This window comes from Sciurus vulgaris, assembly GCF_902686455.1.
Source record: "Sciurus vulgaris genome assembly, chromosome: 10".
Taxonomy (NCBI): Eukaryota; Metazoa; Chordata; class Mammalia; order Rodentia; family Sciuridae; genus Sciurus; species Sciurus vulgaris.
The window spans coordinates 122,003,583-122,026,177 of NC_136470.1; the positions used below are offsets into that span (position 1 = coordinate 122,003,583).

General features: G+C 40.9%; 1 protein-coding gene across 5 annotated transcripts in view; it reads left to right on the top strand.

Moving 5' to 3' along the window:
* The window catches only part of CEP63 (centrosomal protein 63), a 52,476-nt gene extending 47,374 nt beyond the window's left edge, over positions 1-5,102 (top strand). For 4 of the 5 annotated variants that reach the window (XM_079156038.1, XM_079156037.1, XM_079156036.1 and 1 more), the window contains 3 exons: positions 1,470-1,675; positions 2,420-2,693; positions 4,726-5,102. In XM_079156038.1, the coding sequence (XP_079012164.1) occupies positions 1,470-1,675; positions 2,420-2,693; positions 4,726-4,884 (639 nt within the window). In that variant the 3' untranslated portion in view covers positions 4,885-5,102. The remainder of the gene's footprint in view (positions 1-1,469; positions 1,676-2,419; positions 2,694-4,725) is intronic. The other variant, XM_079156039.1, reaches the window with a different exon arrangement.
* Positions 5,103-22,595: the final 17,493 nt, after the last annotated feature.

The window sequence follows — 22,595 nt, forward strand, 5'->3', positions numbered from 1 at the left end:
CAGTTAGGTATGTGCTTGCTACTGTTTTTATATTACCTTTCACATTCATTTATCTAATTATTTTTAATAAAATAATAACTTAGAGAAATTTTGAAAGGTACCTGGAAAAGACAAGTTTTATCTTTTTTTGAAAGTACACTTAATGATATCAAACTCGGGGTGTTAAAATCCTGTCAGCAGTTTGAATTTTGACTTCGAAGTTACACACTGTAAACAAGTTATATATGTCATTAGAAATAATTATTAGGAAGTTCCCTTTTGTATTTCAGCACTCAGGGAGCAGAATGACTTTTACAAATGAAGGTTTGGGTTAAAAACATTTGACAAATTATCTCATTATCATTATTATCTTTTTGTACTGGGGATTGAACCCAGAGGCACATTTACCCCACTGATCTTATATGTGTTATATTCTTAGTACTTTTTATTTATATATTTTTAAATCTTGCCAAGTTGCTGAGACTGGTCTTAAACTTTTGATTTTGCCTGAGTCTCCCGAATGACTGGGATTACAGGCATGTACCTCTGTGCCCAGCTCTAATTATCTTAAAAAAGTAGCACACCATAAAATATTTACCATGTTTCTAAACACTGGCAATAGATTGCAGTTCAGCTCCTATATCCTGCAAATATTCTTCTTTAAGATTTTATCTTGTGTGAAAAACTTGTTGAAAGCTCTTGTAACTCATTGTCACTGGAACAGAGATAGTTACAGGTGTTTTTGAAAGTTTATGTTTCTGTTAGGGTATGTCAGAAAATCTCTTATAGGAAAGACCAAGGTATAGACATTATATTAACAATGATCTTCTCTAAAGAAGATCACTATAATTTTGCAGAATGCTAATTAAAATGTTGTCATTAGAAAAAATGGTTCTTTATTACCAAGAAACACATGGAAGTGAAGAGGGATAAAACTTAGGATCAAATGCTAAGACCAGATCAGTGTAGTACTTCCCACTATTTGCTCACATCCTGCTTTGTCCTGTCCAAGAATACAAACCTAGATGGCCAAAGTTATGTAAAAATGTTTAGGATGCAAGAGTATTGTTCAAATTTGTCCTTGCAGAATTCTTTCTTAGCACCTTGTGTTTAATTTTTCTTTCTTGAACTAGGTTTGTAGATTTTCTTCCCTGGGGGTAATGGGGCCGCCCAGACTTCTTTTCTTGCAGAACAACCATGGCTGATGTTTATTTACTTTCCTTGCCCTTGTTTTTGGCTCTCACGGCTTTCTTCCCGTGTCCATCCTTCCCTCAGCTTCTCGGATATTCCTGTCACATGAGGAATCCCATCGTGCTCTTTCTTTCCACTCCCATTTACTCTAAGAAACAGAATGCTTTTTTGAATTAGTCTTAAATAAAGACAAACCTTTACTTTTTCCAAAGTAAAGCAATAACTTAACTAGTTACAACAAAAAAATTTATTTTCAAGTATTGTACAAATTAAATGACTTTAGTGTTCTTTTTTATTAGGCAAAAGAGATTTCACTAACAGACCTTCAGGAGAATTATATAGAGGCATTAAATAAATTAGTGTCTGAAAATCAACAACTACAGAAAGATTTGATGGATACCAAATCTCAACTGGAGATCGCTACTCAGATGTGCAAAAAAAAAAATGACAGTATCTTTAAGCCGACACACTGCAGAACAACTGAGTTCAAGAATACAGAGTTTAAGTAAAGTTCCTCAAAAATTTCTCTTAAATGTGTAACATGGAAATATAATTCTCACTTCTTTGAGAATTTCCGACTTATAGAAATTAAATCTTCCTCAAAGAGCTCTGTGTTTAATTCTGAAGGACAGTGTGCACAAGCTAAGCCACAGGTTAAAAAATGAAGAGAAAGTTGTATAGCACTTTTATGAGAGCTTTAATTTTCTGTTCTCTGGAAAGTCTTCAACTTTACTCCTTTGAGCCTTTTCATGCTACCTCCAACCTCCTCAACTCCACGTGTCCTGTCAGAAGCAGAACTTGGCATTTTCTGAAAAGCCTCCTTTGTATTTTTGATCAGTTAACTTTAGGCAGTCAGCTTAAGGAGTAAGCATTCTAGGACGAGCTACCTGGCTTGAGCTCTTACAATATGGCTGTATGTTTCCCACCCAAAAGCCTTTGTTGAGACCCTCGTCCCATCCTGGTTCCCGCATCCTGGTAGGAACCTCATAGAATACCCTATAGCTCGTTTGTCTTCCTGGCCCTTGTGTGAGTAGGTGAGAGCAGGGGCCTGGCAGTAGGGGTTGGATATTTGGGGTCTGAATGAGTAAAAGAGCACCTGGTCTGAGTAGGCTGCTCCTTCGGTAAACTGTTGGGGCTTACTGGTTGGCTTCTTTGTTTATGCCTAAGTGAACTTCCTGCAGCATTTCTGTTGGAAAAAGAAGAGTTGCAACAATTTTTCATTTGTTTTGTTTTCTAATCTGCTCTCCAGGCCAGCCCATGGCCAGCACAGACCTGATGGAATAAAGACCGAGCACTACAAAACAGGTTTCCACCCTCTGAGAGGACAAGCATCAGATGGTGCAGACCCCATGGCAAGGGTCCTCACCCCCATGAGTCCTCAAGTCAGCCCCTGCAGCTCTGCAGTCTCTTTGCCTTCTTACTTTCTGTGTCAGGCTAACTCTTCAGTGCTAGATACGAATAATGCCAATTTTTCTGACACTACGTTTGACAGTATGAATGACCAAGAGGAATGTGTATCTTCGGTATGGAAACTTTCTGATCTTACTAGCTCATTAGTTTATTTTGTTTGATATTATTTTTTATTTTAAAGGTGAAGAAGGTGTTTGTCTTTCTTACTGGTTCTCTATCATAACTACCCTTTTTAATGCTCACTTATTTCCTTTATTATGCTCACTTATTTCTTAAGAGTTTTGCTTGTGAAGACACATTCAGCCAATGTGAATATATCCCAGTTCTGAAATATGAATTATAGGTATTTATTTAATTTTAACCCCAATTGGAAACTCCCTTCCTGTCCTTTTCAGAGAGGGCCAGTTCTGTACTGGAATGGTTGTCTCTAGGAGCGTCTCTGGGCACCTGCTGCTGTAGCACAGGCAGTGAGGAAGGAAGAGGGGCTGAGGAAAGGGGTGGGTGGGCAGAGTAGGATGAAGGCCACACATCTCAAGCGTGCAGAGCTGGTTTGGGTGCTGTGCAAGGACCCTGGTGGCAGAGGCTGCCTTCGATCTGACACTCTACTGTCCCCTTGTTCCCTCCCCTGCTGTGCAGACTGCACAGTCTGTTTGCTTCTGCACAGAAGCCTGTGCCTTGGTTTGTTCATTTCCAACCGACTTATGATTGTATACTCGTGAAAGCTGAGGATTTTTGACTTTTCATTGTTGTAACAAATCCAAGGAAAGGTTTTCTTTTAGTGTTAAAATAAGTCCACATTTCACTTATATGTAACTATGAAATCCAAAAGCCCTAAGTTTGGCAGCAAAACTTTTTTTTTTTTTTTTGCTGTGCTGGTTGAACCCAGGGCCTTGTGCTTATGAGGCAAGCACTCTACCAACAGAGCTATTTTCCCAACCCATGGCAGCAAAACTTTTTTGATACCAAAACCTTCTCTGCCTTTAAACTGATGGGATTTGAGAAGACTTTGTTTATTCTCTATTCGTGTGAGTACCATGCATTTTATTTCAGAAATATCGGTGTATTTAGTTGTGGTACATAACCTCAGACTGTAGCAGGTTAATACAGTTGATCCTCACCATTCAAAGATGACCTGTTTGCCCTCTCCCTAAACTCTGCTGCGGCGCTTCCACAGCCATCAGTGCACATGCACAGAGCAGTGAGATGTTGGAGTCCCGACGTGCATGTTCCCAGCTGAGCTCGCACAAGGCAGCACTCTGCTTCCTGCCTTGGTGCTCATGCAGAAATGGCCAGTGGATGGCAATGGTGGGGGCAGCACAGTATAGTCCTGGAAGCACAGACCTGGGCCAGCTGCACCGGGTTTGAGTCCCAGCTCCACCAGTGAGAGGGGCCGCCTGGGAGAGTCATTTGACACCTCTGAACCTTGTTTCTCATTCATAGAATAGAGACTACATAGAATCTACCAGGCTGTGATTTCTAGAGTTTAGGATTATAATCTTGGTGAGGGGGAATGTGTAAATGTGTTGCTGTGCGTGTGTTTTCCTCAGGGGCAGTGATTCCATGGTCACTAATCCAGTGTTCAGGATGATTTTATAGAACATAACTACTACAAATGAGAATGGACCGCACATGGGCATATTTCCTGTATTACCTTTCTAAAACCTGAACTCTGAAATGTTGCTGGAATCATGAGCTTCATATAAAGGACTGGGGAGTGGAATTTTACAGGAGCAGGGAAATACTGATTCTAACTGGCAAATTTTGGTGCTTTAAAATGAAAGTAGCATTCAGATTTTAAAGTGAATTTGAAATAGTAGACATTAACTATGTTCTCTTCTGGGGGATAGAAGGATGTGTAAGTCTAAATTGATTTATTCTTCAGACCAGTAGGTAATAATTCGTTCTATTTATTTCATGATTTACATTGATACAGCTTGAGTTAGAAAGGGAGAGATCTATGTTAATTTTTGTAGAACTTATCAACTTTTAATTTTAGTGTTGTCATTAGAATGAAAACAAAGAAATATCTTTTCCAAGGGGGGAAATCACCTTTTAATATTGCTAGTTAGAAAATATCACGAACCGTGCACTTTAGGAATGTAAGTTGCTACTTACTCATGCATATCACAATTTGTCCTCTCCTAGTGTTCTGTACCTGTCTCCCCCCTGGGTTCCATAGCTACCAGGTTTTTGGAAGAGGAGGAACTGAGGTCTCATCATATTCTGGAGCGCCTGGATGCCCACATTGAAGAGTTAAAAAGAGAGAGTGAAAAGACAGTGAGACAGTTCACAGCCCGAATGTAGCCACTTCCAAGATCACAAACTTGGAAATAAAAGGAAACACCGAAGCGTTGCTGTCATCTGAAGGAGCAGTTTCAAAACATGAACATTATCAAGATGATGCTTACTAAAGCAGTGGTAAAGAAACCCCCCAAAATTGGTGCTACTCTTAGACATTTTTACTGTACTGTTTGTTTGAAGAACTTCTAGCAGTAACTGTGAGAATAAATCACTTTGCAGACTTTCTCTCATATGAATATTTATTATCATAAAGTGATATTTTCTCTCACTGACTTAAATGTGAATAGCTATACATTAATTAAAATAAAGATTTCAAGATACATTTTGAAAATAAAGTAGCTCGAGGAATTTCCCTTAAGGGAAGTGTGCAGTGGAAGCATGGTTTTGATTTGAATATGAGATGTCCCCAAAACTCATGAGATGCCATAGCAGAAGGGGAAATGCTTAGATTAAAAGAGCTATAATCAGTGGGCTGATCTATCAGATGGATCAATAATTTGAAAGGAAAAAAGACCAGTCTTCTCTATTCCACAGCAAAAAATAATAGTAATTGGAAGGACTACTGTATTGGGTGGTATATGTTGGTAGGTGGGACATGACTGGGAGAAGGCCACTGAGGAATGTGTATTTGGGGCTTATATTTGTCCCTGGCCCCTCCATGACTGTTCTCTCTCTGCTTCAACACCATGATGTTCTGCCTCTCCTTAGGCCCAGGGCAATGGAGTCGGCCAACCATGGAATGAACTCTGAAACCTTGAGTCGAAATAAACTTTTCCTCCTCTATTCTTGCCAGGTATTTTGGTCACAGTGGTGAAAAGCTGACTAACACATATTGGTTCCTAACTCACTGGATCTGGATCAGTGGATCACTTTGCCATTTTTTACAGAATATGGCTGGAAATATGTGAAGGGAGCGTACCAAAGACCCTGGCAGTGAGCCTGCTTGCTCCACCCTGAAACAGAACAGAGGTCGAGGCAGGGGCAGGGACTGGCTTTACTGTGTGCAGCCCCCGGGGCATCCAGTGGGAATGTTCAGGAGAGAGGTTCAGGTGGGAGTCAGAGGTCTGGATGTCGGCACACACGGGAGCATCTAAGCCACCAAGGAGGGCAGGGAGAGAGGAGAGCCCCTAAAGGAGGCCAGCAGTCGAGGGTCACAGGAACTTCATCCAGCACAGGACCTAGAATATGCAGTTGGGGAAGAGAAGGGAAAGTGTGGTGCCCTTGCCAGCGTAAGGGCCTGGCTCCTGCCATTCCTCCTCTGTGGTTCCCATCAGCATGCAATCCTGGTGTTTCCTCCCTTTAAAAACAAAGCTGAAAGCCTCCATTCCGTGTCCTGCTCCATAGATTTGCTCTTCTTGGGAACATTTCTGGGGAGAGCCATCCGCAGTGACTGTCAAGTTCTCCACCTTCATTCTCTCCTCAGCCTTCTCCAGCCCATATCCGTGCCAACCATGAACCACCTTCCTACCCTTCAGGTCACCGGTGAGCTAATGAGTCTGAGTGTCATTCAACACAGTGGCCTCTCTTGGCTTCTGTGACCTGGTGTTCCTACCCCTTACCTCCCTGACCACTCCCGTCTTCCCTCACTTTGCCTTTTCTATCCTAGGGGGTCTATCAGAGGACCCCCTAGGGCTCTGATAGGGCTTTTCTCACTATACTCTTCTCTAGATTTTCCATTTTATTCCAAGTTTTTAATGCCATCTGCAGGCCAGTGACCCCTACATTCATAAGTAACCTTGGTCTCTCCCCAGAGCTGCCCTCACAGCTACCTAGCTGCTTATGAAATATCTTCTCTTTGATGTCTGACAGCACCATATATTTACATCTTATACAAAGAACTCTGGACCCTCCCCCTTGCTAAAATTCTACCTGAGAACATAGCCTCGAGTTTTCCAGTTCCTAGAAGTTATCCATAATTCCTTCCTTACCCACATCTCTGTACCCAGTCTGTCGGGAGCTCCTGTTGACTGTCTCCAAATGTACCTCAGATCCCACCATTTCCCTCTCCATTGTCATGACCCTGACCCAAACTACTCCCCGCCTCTTGCCTACATTCTGGCAGAAGCTTCCCAACTGGCATTGCTGCAATACCTGACACCAGGCATTCATCCTCCCCAGAGCCCCCAAGCTATCCTTTAGGAATGTAAATGGAGCGATGTCACTGCTACCTCCCTGGAAACCCTTCCTAGGCTTCTTTGGACTCAATAAAATCCAAATTAAGGCCTACTGGGCCTCAGTGAAGTGGACCCGCTTTTATCATTCACTGTATCCTCCTTCACACCGGTCCATTTCTTCAGAGCAGCAGTATGTTCAGGTCTTCACCTGGAAACCCTCTCTCTCTCTCCACACCCATGGCTGGCATTTTCTTCCTCTAAGGTCTGTGAGCTAACATCCCCTCTTGAGCAAACCTTCCCTGACTGCTGCTTCCCAAACCTGCTTCTCCTGTTCTTTAGCTAGCTGCCCTGTTATTTTCTCCACAATACTCTCAGTTATTTGAAATGCTTTTGTTACTTCACGTAAGCTCCTTGAGGGCAGGGTCTTGCCTGTCTGGTGTGATCCACCTCCCCTGCACAGCCCGGCACTCAAGGGAGGCGAATGTTCTCCCTCAGGCACTTCCTACTGCTTCCTTCATGCTGTTGAGCATGTGGTCCTTTGGCCTGCCTCTCCCCACACCTTGTCACCTCACCCCCACAACACCCTGTTCACTTGGCTCCTTTATCTTGTTTGGCAAAGCTTTGCCACATCCCTGGCCAGAGGCAGGGAGAGTTTCTCTATCTTGCTCTCATGCCTCGTGTGGGCTCCTCTCAAAGCTCCGGCCATACCGCACTGTCCTCAGCTTCTCTCTCTCAGAGCTTGTTTAACTTGCTAGCTGACAATAATAGACATGAGGCAAATGATGCGTGAAAATTGCTACCGTTCTGGGCTTCGTTATACTTACCTGCAAAATGGGAATAATAGCTGATGGGGTTGAGGGTTTACTGAAAATATATTTCTGAAAGGGCTTTGCAGACTCTGAAATTACTGTACCTATGTGGATTGGTCTGAGGGGATTTCTTACATTCAGACCATTCCAAGCTTCAGCTTAAAATCTGTAGGGTATAACCTCTGCTTCTCAAGTTTTCACACAATGTCTTAACTAGGAGAAGCAATGGTGGACTCCAGAGCTGCTAGAAATACTTAAAACATGAGGCACTATGTATTTCCTTACATTTGTAACTGTGCTTTTTAAAGTCGTTAATTGATCATCTAATTTGTCAGAACACTTTATTGTAATTTAATCTCTCATCTTCATTTTTCAAAATGATTTTTCAAAATGATGCCAAATATTAAAATGTTCCAAAACTAAGTTTGAGTTAGTTTCTTAACACAGTTTACAAACTCAGTGTCTGGGTACTCGAGATGAAAGGATGAGGAGTCTAAAGTCTACTTTTGGTATTTACAGACAGGTTTTGTTGCGCGCCTTATTCCTCTCGTCCTGGATTCACAAGGAATTTTTGTCTGGATTCTTGGGCAAATTCTGGCCGAAGAGGACAAAGTGGAGTTCCCCCTGCGAGTTGGACATAGCCTTCCCACGGAACCTCGTTTGATCACAGGTCTAGGAAGCAGTGGATGTTATTGTTCCACTTTACAGTGAAGTGGTTGTGAAGAGTCCCAAAGCCCTGGCTGTAGCAGAGCTGAAAGGCAGAGGGTGGACTCTGCAGGCAGATGCCCCTGTTCCTAATTCTAGTCTGCCACCTAACTAGCTTTGTGAGCTTGAGCAAGTTTATTAATCTGGTTTTTGCTTTCCAATCTGTAAAACAGGAGTGATAAAAATAATACCTACCTCCCAGGGTTTTGTGAAGATTAACTTAGTTACTATTTGTAAAGCACTTAGCATGCTGCCGGGCATGGATGTTCTATGAAAGTGTTGCTGAGTGGAGATAACCACCCCAGCCTCTCTAGCATGTCCCCTTTCAGACTCATGCAAACACCCTTGAATCCAGTACCTAGAAGTTGCAGTTGAAAAAAACAACCAAACAAGCTCAATGTCATTGAGGACATAGGTGAAGCCAATGATCATGAGCCCTGCTGAAGTGCAGAGGGACAAAGATTAGAAGGGGAGTTTGTTGGGTTGCTTCAGAAACAGTTTGAAATAGCATATGAGGATGCATCAAGAACAGGAAGTACAATCAGGGCACAGGAGAAATGAGGCTGTCAACACCAACTCAAACCAATCTGGTTATCCAGTCTCATTCCTAGATGTAGGTGGCAAAGTCACCTCTGAGCTTCTTAGGACAAAAGCAGGGGAGAAAACATTACTAGAAGTCTTCTGGTGTCCACAGGACTGAAGCAGACCATGGGGCCCAGAGAAGCACAGTTTTCCTTGGGGTGTGGCTCAGTGTGTGAGCATCAGGGAGGTGCCGCGTAACTGATGGTAAGGAATCTGGGGACTTCCTTAGAGTGTGCTAGCTACCACATGGGCTATGGCTTCAGCCTGAAGTCAAAGCAGAGGAACCTCTTCTGAGAAGGTCCTAACCGTGATGGAGAAGTTCTCATTTCCTAGCTCGATCAAAGGGAAAATCCAGAGGAATGACGGAAGGCAGTCCTTTAAAGCAGCCCTCTGTAAAATCTCTAAGTGCAATTTTGATAATTTAAACAATTCACGCAGGTTTTTTCTCTGTGGATACCTAGAATATGGGAATTTTATGTTGCCCATTGGAACCAGATTCAGTGGTTTGACAATTATCCAATCAGAAAACACCTAATCAAGGCAATGGTCGAATGGCAGAAGGCCCAGAAGCTCCTTCGATTTTAAATGAAAAAAATAAATGTGCATGTGTTCATTTTTCTGGGAACAGAGTTCATAGTTCTCCTTAGCTTCTTGAAGGTGTATATGAACTATAAGAGATTATTAAGAACTACAAGTTAGGGACTAGAGTTCTCCCAGAACGACTTGGTTCTCAGGGGAAGACAAAATGGAAATCCAAACTCTCCCTGCTTGGGTTGAATTTTGAAGTGCTGTTGAAGAATCATTTAAAATCCAAACTTTTTGACAATAAGAAGACAACCGATTGAAAAATGGGCAAAGGATCTGAATAGACACTTCTTTTATAAAACCTGGATCATCATATATTTAACCAGTGTACATTTTCTTCTATTCACAGGTGGATTTTATTTATAGGATATGTTAATTTCTAGTCAATGCTTTGAGTACTGCTTAGAAATTCAAGATATAGCAGAAGTGGTTTAGGAGTTATAGTAACCAGATTTGACAGAGACCCAAGCAAGGACACATTGATAAGTTATGAGTCAGCTGAATTTCTAATTCTACCAAAACACAGGATTAAGTGCTCTGCATCCATTCGTATCCTGAAAGTCCTCAATCGAATCAAGGCTTTTTTTTTTTCTCAAATTCAATCTACATTTTTTTTATGGGTCATGTCCAACTTCTTAAAAATTTTTTTATTTGTTCTGATTAGTTATACATGACAGTAAATGCATTTATGCACTTTGATTATATCATACATAAATGTATAATTTCTCATTTTTCTGATTGTACATGTTATAGAATCACATCAGTCATGCAGTCATGTATGTACTTAAGGTAATAATGTCTGTTTCATTCTACTATCCTTCCTATCCCCATATCCCCTCTCCTCTACCTAATTTAAAGTAACTCTATTCCCTAGTGCCCCGCCCCCCTTGTTGTGGATTAGCATTCACATTTCAGCTCCAAAGAGTTCCCCCCACCTCCATCCCACCCCCGCTTTGCCCGTCATCAGAGGGTCCGGGGATTCGAACCGTGGCCCTTGCACACGCTAGGCGAGCACTCTCCAAAATGAGCTATTTCTTCAACTCCTAGCATCCACATTTCAGAGAAAATATTTGGCCTTTGATTTTTTGGGATTGGCTTATTTTGCTTAGCATGGTATTCTGTAATGCCATCCATTTACCAGCAACTGCTGTAATTTCATTCTTCTTTAAAGCTGAGTAATATTCCATTGAATATATATACCACATTTTCTTTGTTCATTCATCTAGGGCACCTAGGGCACCTAGGGCACCTAGGTTGGTTCCATGGTTTAGCTATTGTGAATTGAGCTGCTGTGAATATTGATGTGGCTGCATCACTATATTCATTTGGAAAAATGAGACCCAGAATAGCCAAAGGAATCCTTAGCAAGAAAAGTGAAGCAGGAGGAATCACAATACCAGACCTTAAACTATACTACAGAGCTATAGTAACAAAACCAGCATGCTGTTGGCACCAAAACAGCATGAAGACCAATGGTACAGAATAGAAGACACAGAGATAAACCCACAGAAATACAGTTATCTCATACTAGACAAAGGTGCCAAAAATATTTATTGGAGAAAAGATAGCCTATTCAACAAATGGTGCTGGGGAAAATGGAAAGTTACACGAAACAAAATGAAATTAAACCTCTGTCTCTCACCCTGCATGAAACTCGAAGTGGATCAAAGACTTAGGCACTAGAAAAGAGACCCTGCACCTACTAGAAGAATAAGTAGGCCCAAGTCTTCACCATATGGGTCTAGACTTTGACTTCCTTAACAAGACCCCTAGAGCACAATAGTAAAATCAAGAATCAATAAATGGAATGGACTCAAACTAAAAAGCTTCTTCTCAGAAAAAGAAACAATCAGTAATGTGGAGAGAGAGTCTACAGTTTGAGAGAAAATCTTTACCACATGCACCTCAGATAAAGCATTAATCTCTAGGATATATAAAGAACTCAGAAAACTTAACACCAAAAAAAACCAAATAACCCAATCAACAAATGGACTAAGAATCTGAACAGACACTTCACAGAAGAAGATATACAATCGATAGACAAATACATGACAAAATGTTCAACATCTCTCGCTATTAGAGAAATGTAAATCAAAACTACTCTAAGATTTCATCTCACTCCAGTCAGACTAACAATTATCAAGAATACAGGCAACAATAAATGTTGGCGTGGATGTGGGGAAAAGGCACACTCATACATTGCTGGTGGGACTGCAAATTGGTGCCACCACTCTGGAAAGCAGTATGGAGATTCCTCAAAAAACTTGGAATGGAACCACCATTTGACCCAGCTATCCCACTCCTCAGTTTATATTCAAAGGACTTGAAATCAGCAGACTACAGTGACGCAGCCACATCAGTGTTTATGGACACTTCTTAAAAGCCATACAAATGGCTAATAAAGCACATGAAAACATGGCCAACCTTATTAGTTATCAGGAAAATGCAGATTAAAACTACAATGAATTGGAGTAGACAAAAGGGAAGGAAGGGAGGAGGATGGGAACAGGGAAGATTAGAATGAATTGGCATTACTTTCCTATGTGTGTATTTGAACACATGACCAGTGAAACTCCTCAACATGTACAACCACAAGAATAGGCTCTTAATTAGAATAAGTTACACTCCATCTATGTATAATATGTCAAAATACACTCTACTGTCATGCATAAAAGAGCAAAATTTAAAAAACCCTGGATGATATGCCACCACACACGTGTAATGAAGACAGCAAGTGTTGAGGAGGATGTGAAGAAATTGGACCACTCATATGTCACTGATGGGAATGTAAAATAGTGCAATGACTTTGGAAAATAGATGGGCAGTTCCTCAAAAATTTAAACGTAAGAGTTACCGTATTACTCACCAATCCCAATCCTAGGTCTATACCCCAGCAAAATGAAAATACCTGTCCCCATGAAAAGTTGCTCACCACTGTTCACGGCAGCATGATTCATAGTAGCTTCAAGTGGAAGCCACCTAGCCGTCCATAACTGGTATGGCATATCCACATAATGGAATGTTATTTGGGATAAAGCACTGGTGCCTCAACATGAATGAACCTCGAAAACATCATGCAAAGTGAAAGAAGTCACTCACAAACAGCACATTGTATGATTCCATTTATATGAAATGCCCAGAGCAGGCAAATCCACAAGGACAGAAAGTAGACTGGTAGCTGTTAGGGGCTGGTGGTGGCAGAGGTTGGGGAAGATGGGAGCAGGGAAGGGACAACTGACTAAAGGGTATGAATTTATTTTTGGAGTTATGAAAATACTCTAAAATTGTGTTGATGGCTACACAGCTTCAAATATAATACAACTAAAAACCCGAAATTATATAATTTCAATAGATGAATTTTATGGCATGTGAATTATATCTTAATAAATTTGTTAAATCCCCCCCTTCCAAAATGCCTCTGATGCATGGCGACACCTCAGAAACACTGATTTTGTATTCAGAAACCCGCATAGCACGCATTCAGGACTGTGAGAGAGTTGGGGTCCAACTCCAGCATGAGTGGCTGCTGGCGGGGGTGGTTCTGCGCAGGAGAGACAGCGGCTCAGAGGGCTTTGCCACCCTACAGGGCTCTGGCTCTCCCTGCAGTGGGCATGTGGTCCTAGCGTTGCTGAGACTGGGGTAGCGATTCCAGGATTACTGAGGGGTAGCAACTGCAGAAGTCCATAATCATCAGTCAGGAAGCTTCTTGTCTTCAGGGGCAGGACACTAAGCTCAGTGGTTAGAGAAGGACTGTTGACACTTCAGAGAGGGTTACAGACCAATGATAAGGGAACGCAGAGTCCTCGTCCTCCGTCTACTTAGCAAGTCCCTTAAGATCTCTCTACACATGAGTGAACAGGTAGAGAAAGAAAGCCAGGAACAGTGCCCAAGCTCGCTTCATTTCTCCACTGTGGAAGACAGGTCAGCTAGGATGCCCTTCAATACTCGTCTGCCCAGTACTTTTCTGGAATGCCACTACTTTGACAAGGATTCATTGAGATGGGCCAATACCACTTGGCTTTACTGATTTCCATGGCACTGGCTTTGGGAAACAATGGGGGAGGGTCTCTTGGATTTGTCTTGCCCTCAACTTACAGGAGAAACCAAAAATATCCCTCCAGTCCCTGAATCTTTCTGTAATCTAGGATGTGTATTCCAGGTTCCCAGCCCCAAATGAAATACCACAAACAAGGCACTTAGAGTTATGTACCATAAGTCCCTTCAGCTGCTGTTGAGCATAGTCCTTGTTGCCACCAGGAGCCTGGACTTCAAACATGCAGGTCCTCATGCAACCCAGGGGAGAAGTGGGTGGGGCAAGAGCACCACAGCTTCCCCGGTCATCCTCCCTCCTGGTGACCGGAGGGTCCCTCTGTGCAGCATGGACCTGGGAGCAGCTAGATCATGAGCAAAGGATGGGAAAGATTCTAGATTGCTGACATTTTTAGTCCATTCTCACCTACATGAGCTATGACTTGTAGATTAAGGAATCACCTGATTTTTGGTTCATTTTTCTCCAAATAGGTTTAACATTAATCTATTGCTTTATACCACCAAACAATTTCAGGCTAAGTCATTTCTTAAGTTGACATTGCTCAAGTTGTTTTCAAGAGATCTGAAATGTGTAGAATATTAATAAGTGCTCTTTAAGAATGTGCCCAAGTAGGACGGGAAACGCTGCCCATCACATCCCCCAGGGCTGCCTCAGTCCCTGGATGGAATGGGGAGAGTCCTCACTTCCACTCACGGACCAGGATCCCTCCCTGGCCTCCTCTGTTGCTTCCCCAGGGGACTGAGACCTGGTGGCCTCTGATATTTAGAGGTTCTTAACATTCTGGGTCAGGACTGCCTCTGGCAGAATGGGGAAGCCTAAGGATTCACAGAATAGTGACTAAGTACATAAAATAAAATACATAGCATTAAAGGAAAAACCAATTATGTTGACATTCAGCTATCAAAACACAAGGAAAACAAGTTTTGATGATTATGTGTGCTTCTTTATTAACTCATTAAATAACAAGGCTGAGAAACAGTTCTATCAGTACTATGCTTTTGAAGCAGTGATGCATGGAAACAATATTTTGAGATGTCTGCAGCAATTCTAACGAGTTATGAAAATATCTGTGATTTCTATTGGAATAAAGCCACAGGTACCGCTAGCACTACTGTGACTCGTGGCCTATATTCATAATGGAAGAAAAGATAAATTTCAGTTAAAGGATATATGAGGATGTCAGTTTTTTCTGTCTGAGATCATGGACTTTCTTAGACTAGATTGTATTCTTAGACTCCTTGGGTCTTATCCTATGAACTCCGGGTTAAGAATTCATACCTGCCAGGTGTGGTGGCACACATCTGTAATCCCAGTGGCACAGGAGGCTGAGGCAGGAGGATGGCAAGTTCAAAGCCAGCCTCAGCAACATAGCAAGGTCCTAAGCAACTCAGAGAGATCCTGTCTCTAAATAAAACATAAAAAAGAACTGGGGACGTGGGTTGGTGTTTAAGTGCGCCTAGATTCAAACCCCCGTACTAAAAAAGAAAAAAAAAAAAAAAAAAAGAAAAAGAATTCATACCCAATCACTGGTTCTCTGGGAACTCTCACTTGTTTAGAGAGAGCAGTACTTGTGTTTAATACAAACTGTGACTCTGTAAGAACATGGTCTTTAAAGGTAAAGATAATAAAATGACTTACCAAAACAAGAGAAATTCCTCTTTTTAAAAAAATTCATGGCACATTTGGGAATTTTGGAGAATTATTATTCTGCATCTGACAGATCAGAGCATTCTACCTGGGTTATAGGTGAACCTTGAGGCCTTGGAAGCCCTGAGCATCTTGGGTATCAAGCCAGGACGGGGATCATGAGGGTTCCTCTCTTGAGTCTCCTCAGAGGAAAGTTAGGTTCAGCCAGACAGCTCACAGACCCTGTAGATCACAGGACCAATGAATGACATCTTTTTTTTTTTTTTTTCTTTTTTTGGCGGTGCTGGAAATTGAACCCAGGGCCTTGTGCTTGCAGGGCAAGCACTCTACCAACTGAGCTATCTCCCCAGCCCATGAATGACATTATGAACTGGCTGCAAGTGACCAAAGAGAAGCTAGCCCACTGGGACATCCCTTTTGATGGAGCTGTCTACTGTGGACAAAGGGACCGTGGCACTACTGGAGGAGCTGGGACTCTTGTGGAGAACTGTGAACAACTCAAGTGCAGCCCCTGGGAAACAGGTGGGGAGGCCTGGGAGGGGCCCGTACAGTAAGAGGAGGCCTGACAAAGCTTGGAGGGTGCAACTCTAGGAGGTAGTCCCAAATCTGTCCTTAGGAAACGAGTCATGAGTTTCCTGATCTTTACGCAGTCTCAGGATTTTGGATGCCTGGTCTAAAATTAAATACTACAAATAAGGCTAAAAGTATTATTTAACAATGCATCAGATAATTCTGTCCTCCACTGGTGTCCTCTGTCACCTCTCACCCCAAACTGCCTACCCCACTGGTTGGAGGGTACTCACTTCACCAAGAAACAGATGTTCTCCAAATTAGTGTTTCTCATTATTTTTTAAACTCTGGGTCTAAAAATGTTTGGATCTAATATCTCCCCATAATATCATTAAAAATTTCAACAATAAATTTGTTTATGAAACAAGAACAATTTCAGTCTTTATATACAACCTGTACTGTTGTGATTTCTGAATGACAGTTGTAAAGAAAACTAATACCATTTTGCAAATCTCATCAATGTGGCTATGAAGAATTTATAGACATTGTCACTAAAAATTAGATCGAGAACTGTGTACCCATTTCGAACATAAATCCTAAGATAAAAAGTTATAGTCATTCAAGGAGTCTCAGGATATTTTTATCAAAATTTTTTTGCAAACACTGTATTAGACGTTTCATAAAAATTCAGTAATCTTTCCTAACACCTGCATTCTTTTTTCCTCATAATCACATGTTGATGAGAAAATGTAATGAATTTTTGCCTCCTATGATATTAGTCCATTTTCTGTTGATATAACAGAGTACCAGAGACTAGGTAATTTATAAAGGAATGAAGTTTATGGCTCACAGTTCTGGAGGCCGGAAGTTCAAGATTGAGTGCCTGTATTTGGCAAGGATCTTGGGCTACCCATATCATAACATGGCAGAAAAGCAAAAGGAGAAGTGAGTGGGGTGGAAGGGACAAAAAGGATAATGAATCAGTGCTGTGAGAGCTAGAATTCACTCACTCCTGGGAAAAATAACCCAACCTCGAGAGAGCACCATTAATCCCTCTCCACAACTGACTTGATCACTCAACTTCCAATAACGGCCATTGAATTTCAACACGAGTTTCAGAGGGACAAACCATATTTAAACTGTAGCTCATATAAACACCCTTAAATTAATAAATCCTCTCTAGAGGATTTACCCCAGAGATTGCACAGACGTATCCTCTAAGAGCCTTTAGCTGTAAGGCCGTGGCAACGGTTGCTCTGCACACAGCCTGGTGCAGTGTTGGCCAGCCCTCCTCCCCTTTAAAATATTTCTGCAGTTAAGTTCTATTTTGATGAATGGCTAAATGTCAACGGTTGCTCAGAGGACAGTTCATCCATTTATTAATTGGTTCATCAACATTTAATCAAGCACACCCCTTACCTCAGAAGCCAGAGCTCCTGCTCACCCCTGAAGAAGACAGCAATGCCAGCTCTCTTCCTACTCCCAGAGCCTCAGACCATGTGTGCACGGGGTTTGGGGACACACCTGTGCCCTTAGCAGTTTGCATGATGGACGCTTGAGGACAGCCCCAGGGCCCAGGGCAATGGGCCCAGTGAAATGAGTCTGAGAGCAAAGAGGTAAGGCCTCAAAGCCAGCTCACCACTTAGCAGCTGTACGCCCTTGGGCAGTGCCTTCATAGGCAGCGTGTGGACTATGATCCTAACTCATTCAGGCTGTCACAGGCCAGGTGAGATGCTGAACAGGGGGGAGAATCAGAAAGCGTGGATCCTCCCATTCCACTTCATAGCAGGAGGAAATCTTCCATTCTCGGGAGACAACTGGAGGGGCAGGTGTGGGGGTGACCTGGAGGGCCAGCTCACAAAGCGAGAAGCTGGGGCTGGGTTTTTGGTGGTGGTATTCACAGGCTCCTTAGGAAAAGATGATGCGGTAGATTTTAATCTGTTTTTCCCTGATGCTTAATTTTGTTTAACTTAAAAACAACAACAACACTGTACAGGCTGAACAGTAACGTTTGCAACCTCTGCCCCATACAGAGTTGGGGCCATGAGCTGTACCACAAGCAAGGCCCTCCAAGAAAGGGGCAGCTGAGGGCAGCAGAAGAGGTCATTTCCTTTGCCCACAGGGTTCCAAGGGACACTGAAGCCACAGGAGCTGGCCACTTGGGATGAGTTCACTCAATCCTTCAGGAAGAATCAGGCTCATTTTTGCAACATTCTGACTGCCTTTAAGAACTAAAGCTATAAAAATTCTAGAAAAATCATAGGAGAAAATCTCTGCCACTCTGGGTTAGCCAAAGATTCTTCTTAAAAAAACAAAAAAGTTGTATGGATGTATTTTCCTCTGAACCTGACAAATGTCAACATTTCCTCATGTATGCTGCAAAACTTGTATAGACTTAAAGATTACCAAGAAGTTCTCTGTGGCCTTTTCTAATTCGAAACCTCTTCTTCTGTCTCTAGAAGCAACTGCTATTCTGGCAATGGCCTTAACACTTCACGATCACATTTGCATGTGCACACATCCACAAGCAACACAGTGTATGATTTCATGTATTGTAAGAGATACGTTTGGCAACACCATACATAAAACCTGCAGCCTGCAAATGGGCACTGGGCCAGGTTACTCACAGGTCCTGAGAACAGATTTGGTTCATGCAGATTTGGTTCGTGCACTTTTCCTAGAATGATATGTTGAATTGCCAGTTTCGTGCTTAACTTTTTAAAATACTAAGCCACTTTACATTCCCACCAGTGACATCTGAGTGTTCCAGTTTTAAGTACATCCTCACCAATGTTTGACGGCCCCGGTCTTTTAGACGATGGCCAGTCTAGTGGGTGTGTGGTGGTAACTCATGGTGGGATTAACTTGCATTTCCCTAATGACTAAAGATATTCAACACATTTTCATGTGCTTATCAGCCATTTGCATGCTGTATTTTCTTTGGTGAAATGTACATTCAAAACCTCTGAGCAGTTTTTAAGTGGGTTGTTTTCTTATTATGTAGGGGGTAAGAGTTCTTTGTATATTTAACACAGCAATTCTGCTCCTCGGTACCTGCACAGTGGAAATAAAACATGTATGTAGTTGATGTGAAGACCTTATGTGAACGTCCATAGTAGCAGTATTCATAACAGCCCAAATCCAGAAATGATCTGAATGTCCATCAACTGGTAAATGAATAAAATATGGTGTATCCATAACAGAATACTAGGTGGCAGGACAAAGGAATAAGGTACTGAAACATTCTGTAACATGGATGAACCTCAAAAACAGGCTAAGTGAAAGAAGCTGAAAGATTAAACATGGTAAGAATTCCTTTATGTAAAATTCAGAAAGACAAATCTACAGACCAGTGGTTACCTGGGACTGGGAGTGGGTGTGAGGGAGCTTTGTGGGGTCAGTGACATGTTCTTAAACTGAATTGTGGCGGTGGCTGAACAACCCTACAAATTTACAAAGATTATCAGTGGGTATGCTTGTATAGAGTGTTCTATGGCCTGTAACTTATAGCTCAATAAAGCCATTTAAAAACAAGCACACAAACAAAAAGAAATGATACCAATCATAACTAAATCCTTTCAGAAAATAGAAAAGAACCTCTTCCAACTTTTTCTATGAGGCTAGCATAACCCTGATACTAAACCCCAACAAAGACATTAGAAAGAAAGAAATTTATGGACAAATATCCCTCATGAGTGTAAATGCCAAAACTATTGGTGACATGCTAGAGAATCAGATCCATCAGTAAAGAAAAAGGACACCACATCACAGCCATGTGAGGTTTGTCTCATGTGAGCATAAAGGGATTGAACATTTGAAAAACAGTGGTGTTCACTTCTGGTTGTAGGTGGATTGACAGTCCTCCAAAGATGTCCATGTTCTAACCCTTGGAATCTGTGATTATCTTTCATGACAAAGGGAAATGAAAGCATCCAATAGAACTAAGGTCACCATCAGCTGGCATTAAAATAGATTCCTGGATTATCCCAGGTAGATATCACAGGGACTGTAAATATGAATCAGGGAGAAGAGTGGTCAACTCTATTGATCACTGGTAGTTTGGAAGATGGATGGGGGTCATGGCACAAGGAATGCAGGAAGACTTTAGAAGTTGGAAAAGACACATAAACTCTTCTCTAGAGCTTCCAGAAAAGAACAGTCCTGCTGAGTCCTAATGAAACACTTTTTTGGATTTTGACCTGTAGAATCATGAGATAATAAATTTATGTTGTCTTAAGCTATTGACTCTGGCAATTTGTTACAGCAGCAACAGGAAACCAATATACCACATTAATATAATCAAGAAAAATAATCATGTAATCATCTTAGCAAAAGCATTCGATGAGATGCACAATAAAAACATTTCATTTAAACTTGAAAGAGAAATAGACTTTATGTCAAAAAGCATGATCAAATAAAAAAGGAGAGATTTAACAATGGTCAAAGTGTTTGGTCAAAGTGTTTGAATTCACCAGAAGATATAAAACTTCTAATTTTAAATGCAACTATTAATACAGACTCAGAAATGTGAAAAATGGAAGAAACAAAAGGAAAAAAGAAATAAATCTTGAACCATAACAGATATTTTCAATTACATTTCTCAGTAATATTTAGAACCAGTAGATACAAAAATTTAGCACAATGTAAAAGATTTGAAAACTAAAATGAAAAAAACTTGAATTATGAACATATGAAGAAGATTCTACCCCCAAATGTCAGAATACCCTTCCCTTAACTGCACATGAAATGAATATTGAACATTTGTCGAACTACAAAGACTCCACAAAATCAAACAATTTAAACAATATACTACATTCTCTGACAGGACAGAATTAAACTAGAAAGGAATTTTAAATGATCTTTTTAAAAATACCCAAAACTTTGAAAATGAGGCAATAAATTTGTAAATATACTTGGGTGAAAAAAGAAACCACAATTGAAATGAGAGAATATTTTGAATTGAATAATGAATAATTGAATAATGAAAATACCACACGTGAAAACTTTTGGTGTGCCACTGAAATTGTGCTTGAAGGGAAATTTAGCTTGTTCACAACATATTATCCTTTTTCTATATTGCAGAACTTGATTTATTCGTATTTTGTTTAGAATTTTTATAATTTTCAGTCCATATTTTAGAAAAGTAAAAGGTTGAGAAAATAAAATGACCTACATATTCACCTTAAAAAATTAGGGACGAGCAAGCAGTTTAAACTTAAAGAAAGTGGAAGGAAGATACACAGAGCAGGGATAAATGAATTACAAGACAACTCTACAATAGTGGAAAAGAAGGCAGAACTTGTTCTTTGCAAACACTAATACAATTGATTAAACTTTGGTTAGATTGAGCAAAGGAAAAAATAAAAGGTTCAAACTGCCAATACCAAGAATAAAGAGCAGAGCAGTATAGATCTGAAAGATGCTAACAAAAAGCACAAACAACTCTTTGCCAATAAATATAAAAATTTAAGTACAATGGCTAAATTTCTATAAAACACAGCACACCAAAATGGATACAAGAAGAAATAGAAAATCTGAAGCATCATATATAATTTAAAGAAATTGATCCCTAATTGAAAAACTTCCCACAAAGAAAACACCAGGTTCAGATGGCTTCACCAGTGGATGCTTTTAAATATTTAAGGAAGAAATAAACCACACAAACTCTTCCAAGGAATGATAAAAGGGCAAACAATTCTCATTTTATATGCTGGCATAACCTTGATGCCAAGTCTGACAAGGACATTTCAAAAAAGAAAATTCCAGGCTAATCTCTCTTACAAAATGTAGATGGAAAAATTCTAAACAAAATACTAATCAATCAAGTTCTGTGATAGGGAAAAAGGGTAATATATTGTGACTAAGGTAAATTTATTCCAGGCATACATGTTTTATTTAACATCAACCCAAAGGGTGAAATATTGAACACTTTCCCTGAGACTAGGAACCAAAACAGAATACCCCTTCATGGTCCTTCCTACCCAGCATAATCAGACAAGGGAAAGAAATAAAAGGTAGAACATCCAGACAGGAGAAAATAAAAAATATTCATAGGCGATGTGATTCTGAAGGTAGAAAATCCCAAAGAATCTCCCTATAAGCTATTAGAATGAATCAGTGAATTTAGTAAGATCACTATGTATAAGATCAATATGCAATATTTATTTCTACACCAGAAACAAGGAATTAAAAATGAACTTAAAATTGACACCATGTACATCATCATCAAAAATCTATCAATATCAAAAAAGGTGTATCAATATCTGAAGATATACCTAAGAAAAGATACATAAGACTACTAAGCATAGCTAGGAGAAGAGGAGAAAGGGAGAAGGAGGTTGGAATAGCTATTAGATGACTAAGCAGTGTCTAACACCAATATTTGGTACTGACATTATTTTTAAATTAAAAATAAAATTTTTGGATCTTCAGGACATCGATTTTATTACAAAGTTTGTGAGAAACAAATTTATCAAGAAATGTCTCTGCTCTGCCAGAAACATGGGAGGAAGGACAGAGAAGAGCCTGCAGGGGCAAGCCCCAGCGAAAACAGTCTGGTGTCTCTCGCAGGTGGGGGCAGAGGAGACTCCTGTTGTCCAGGTGGATCCACAGGTGCCTCTGACTGCGCCCAGTGCAGAGAAGCCTGAGCCAGTTTGCAGCCTCGCTCCTGCAGCTGTGTGGAGTCCACAGGACCGATGCCCAGGCCCGGAT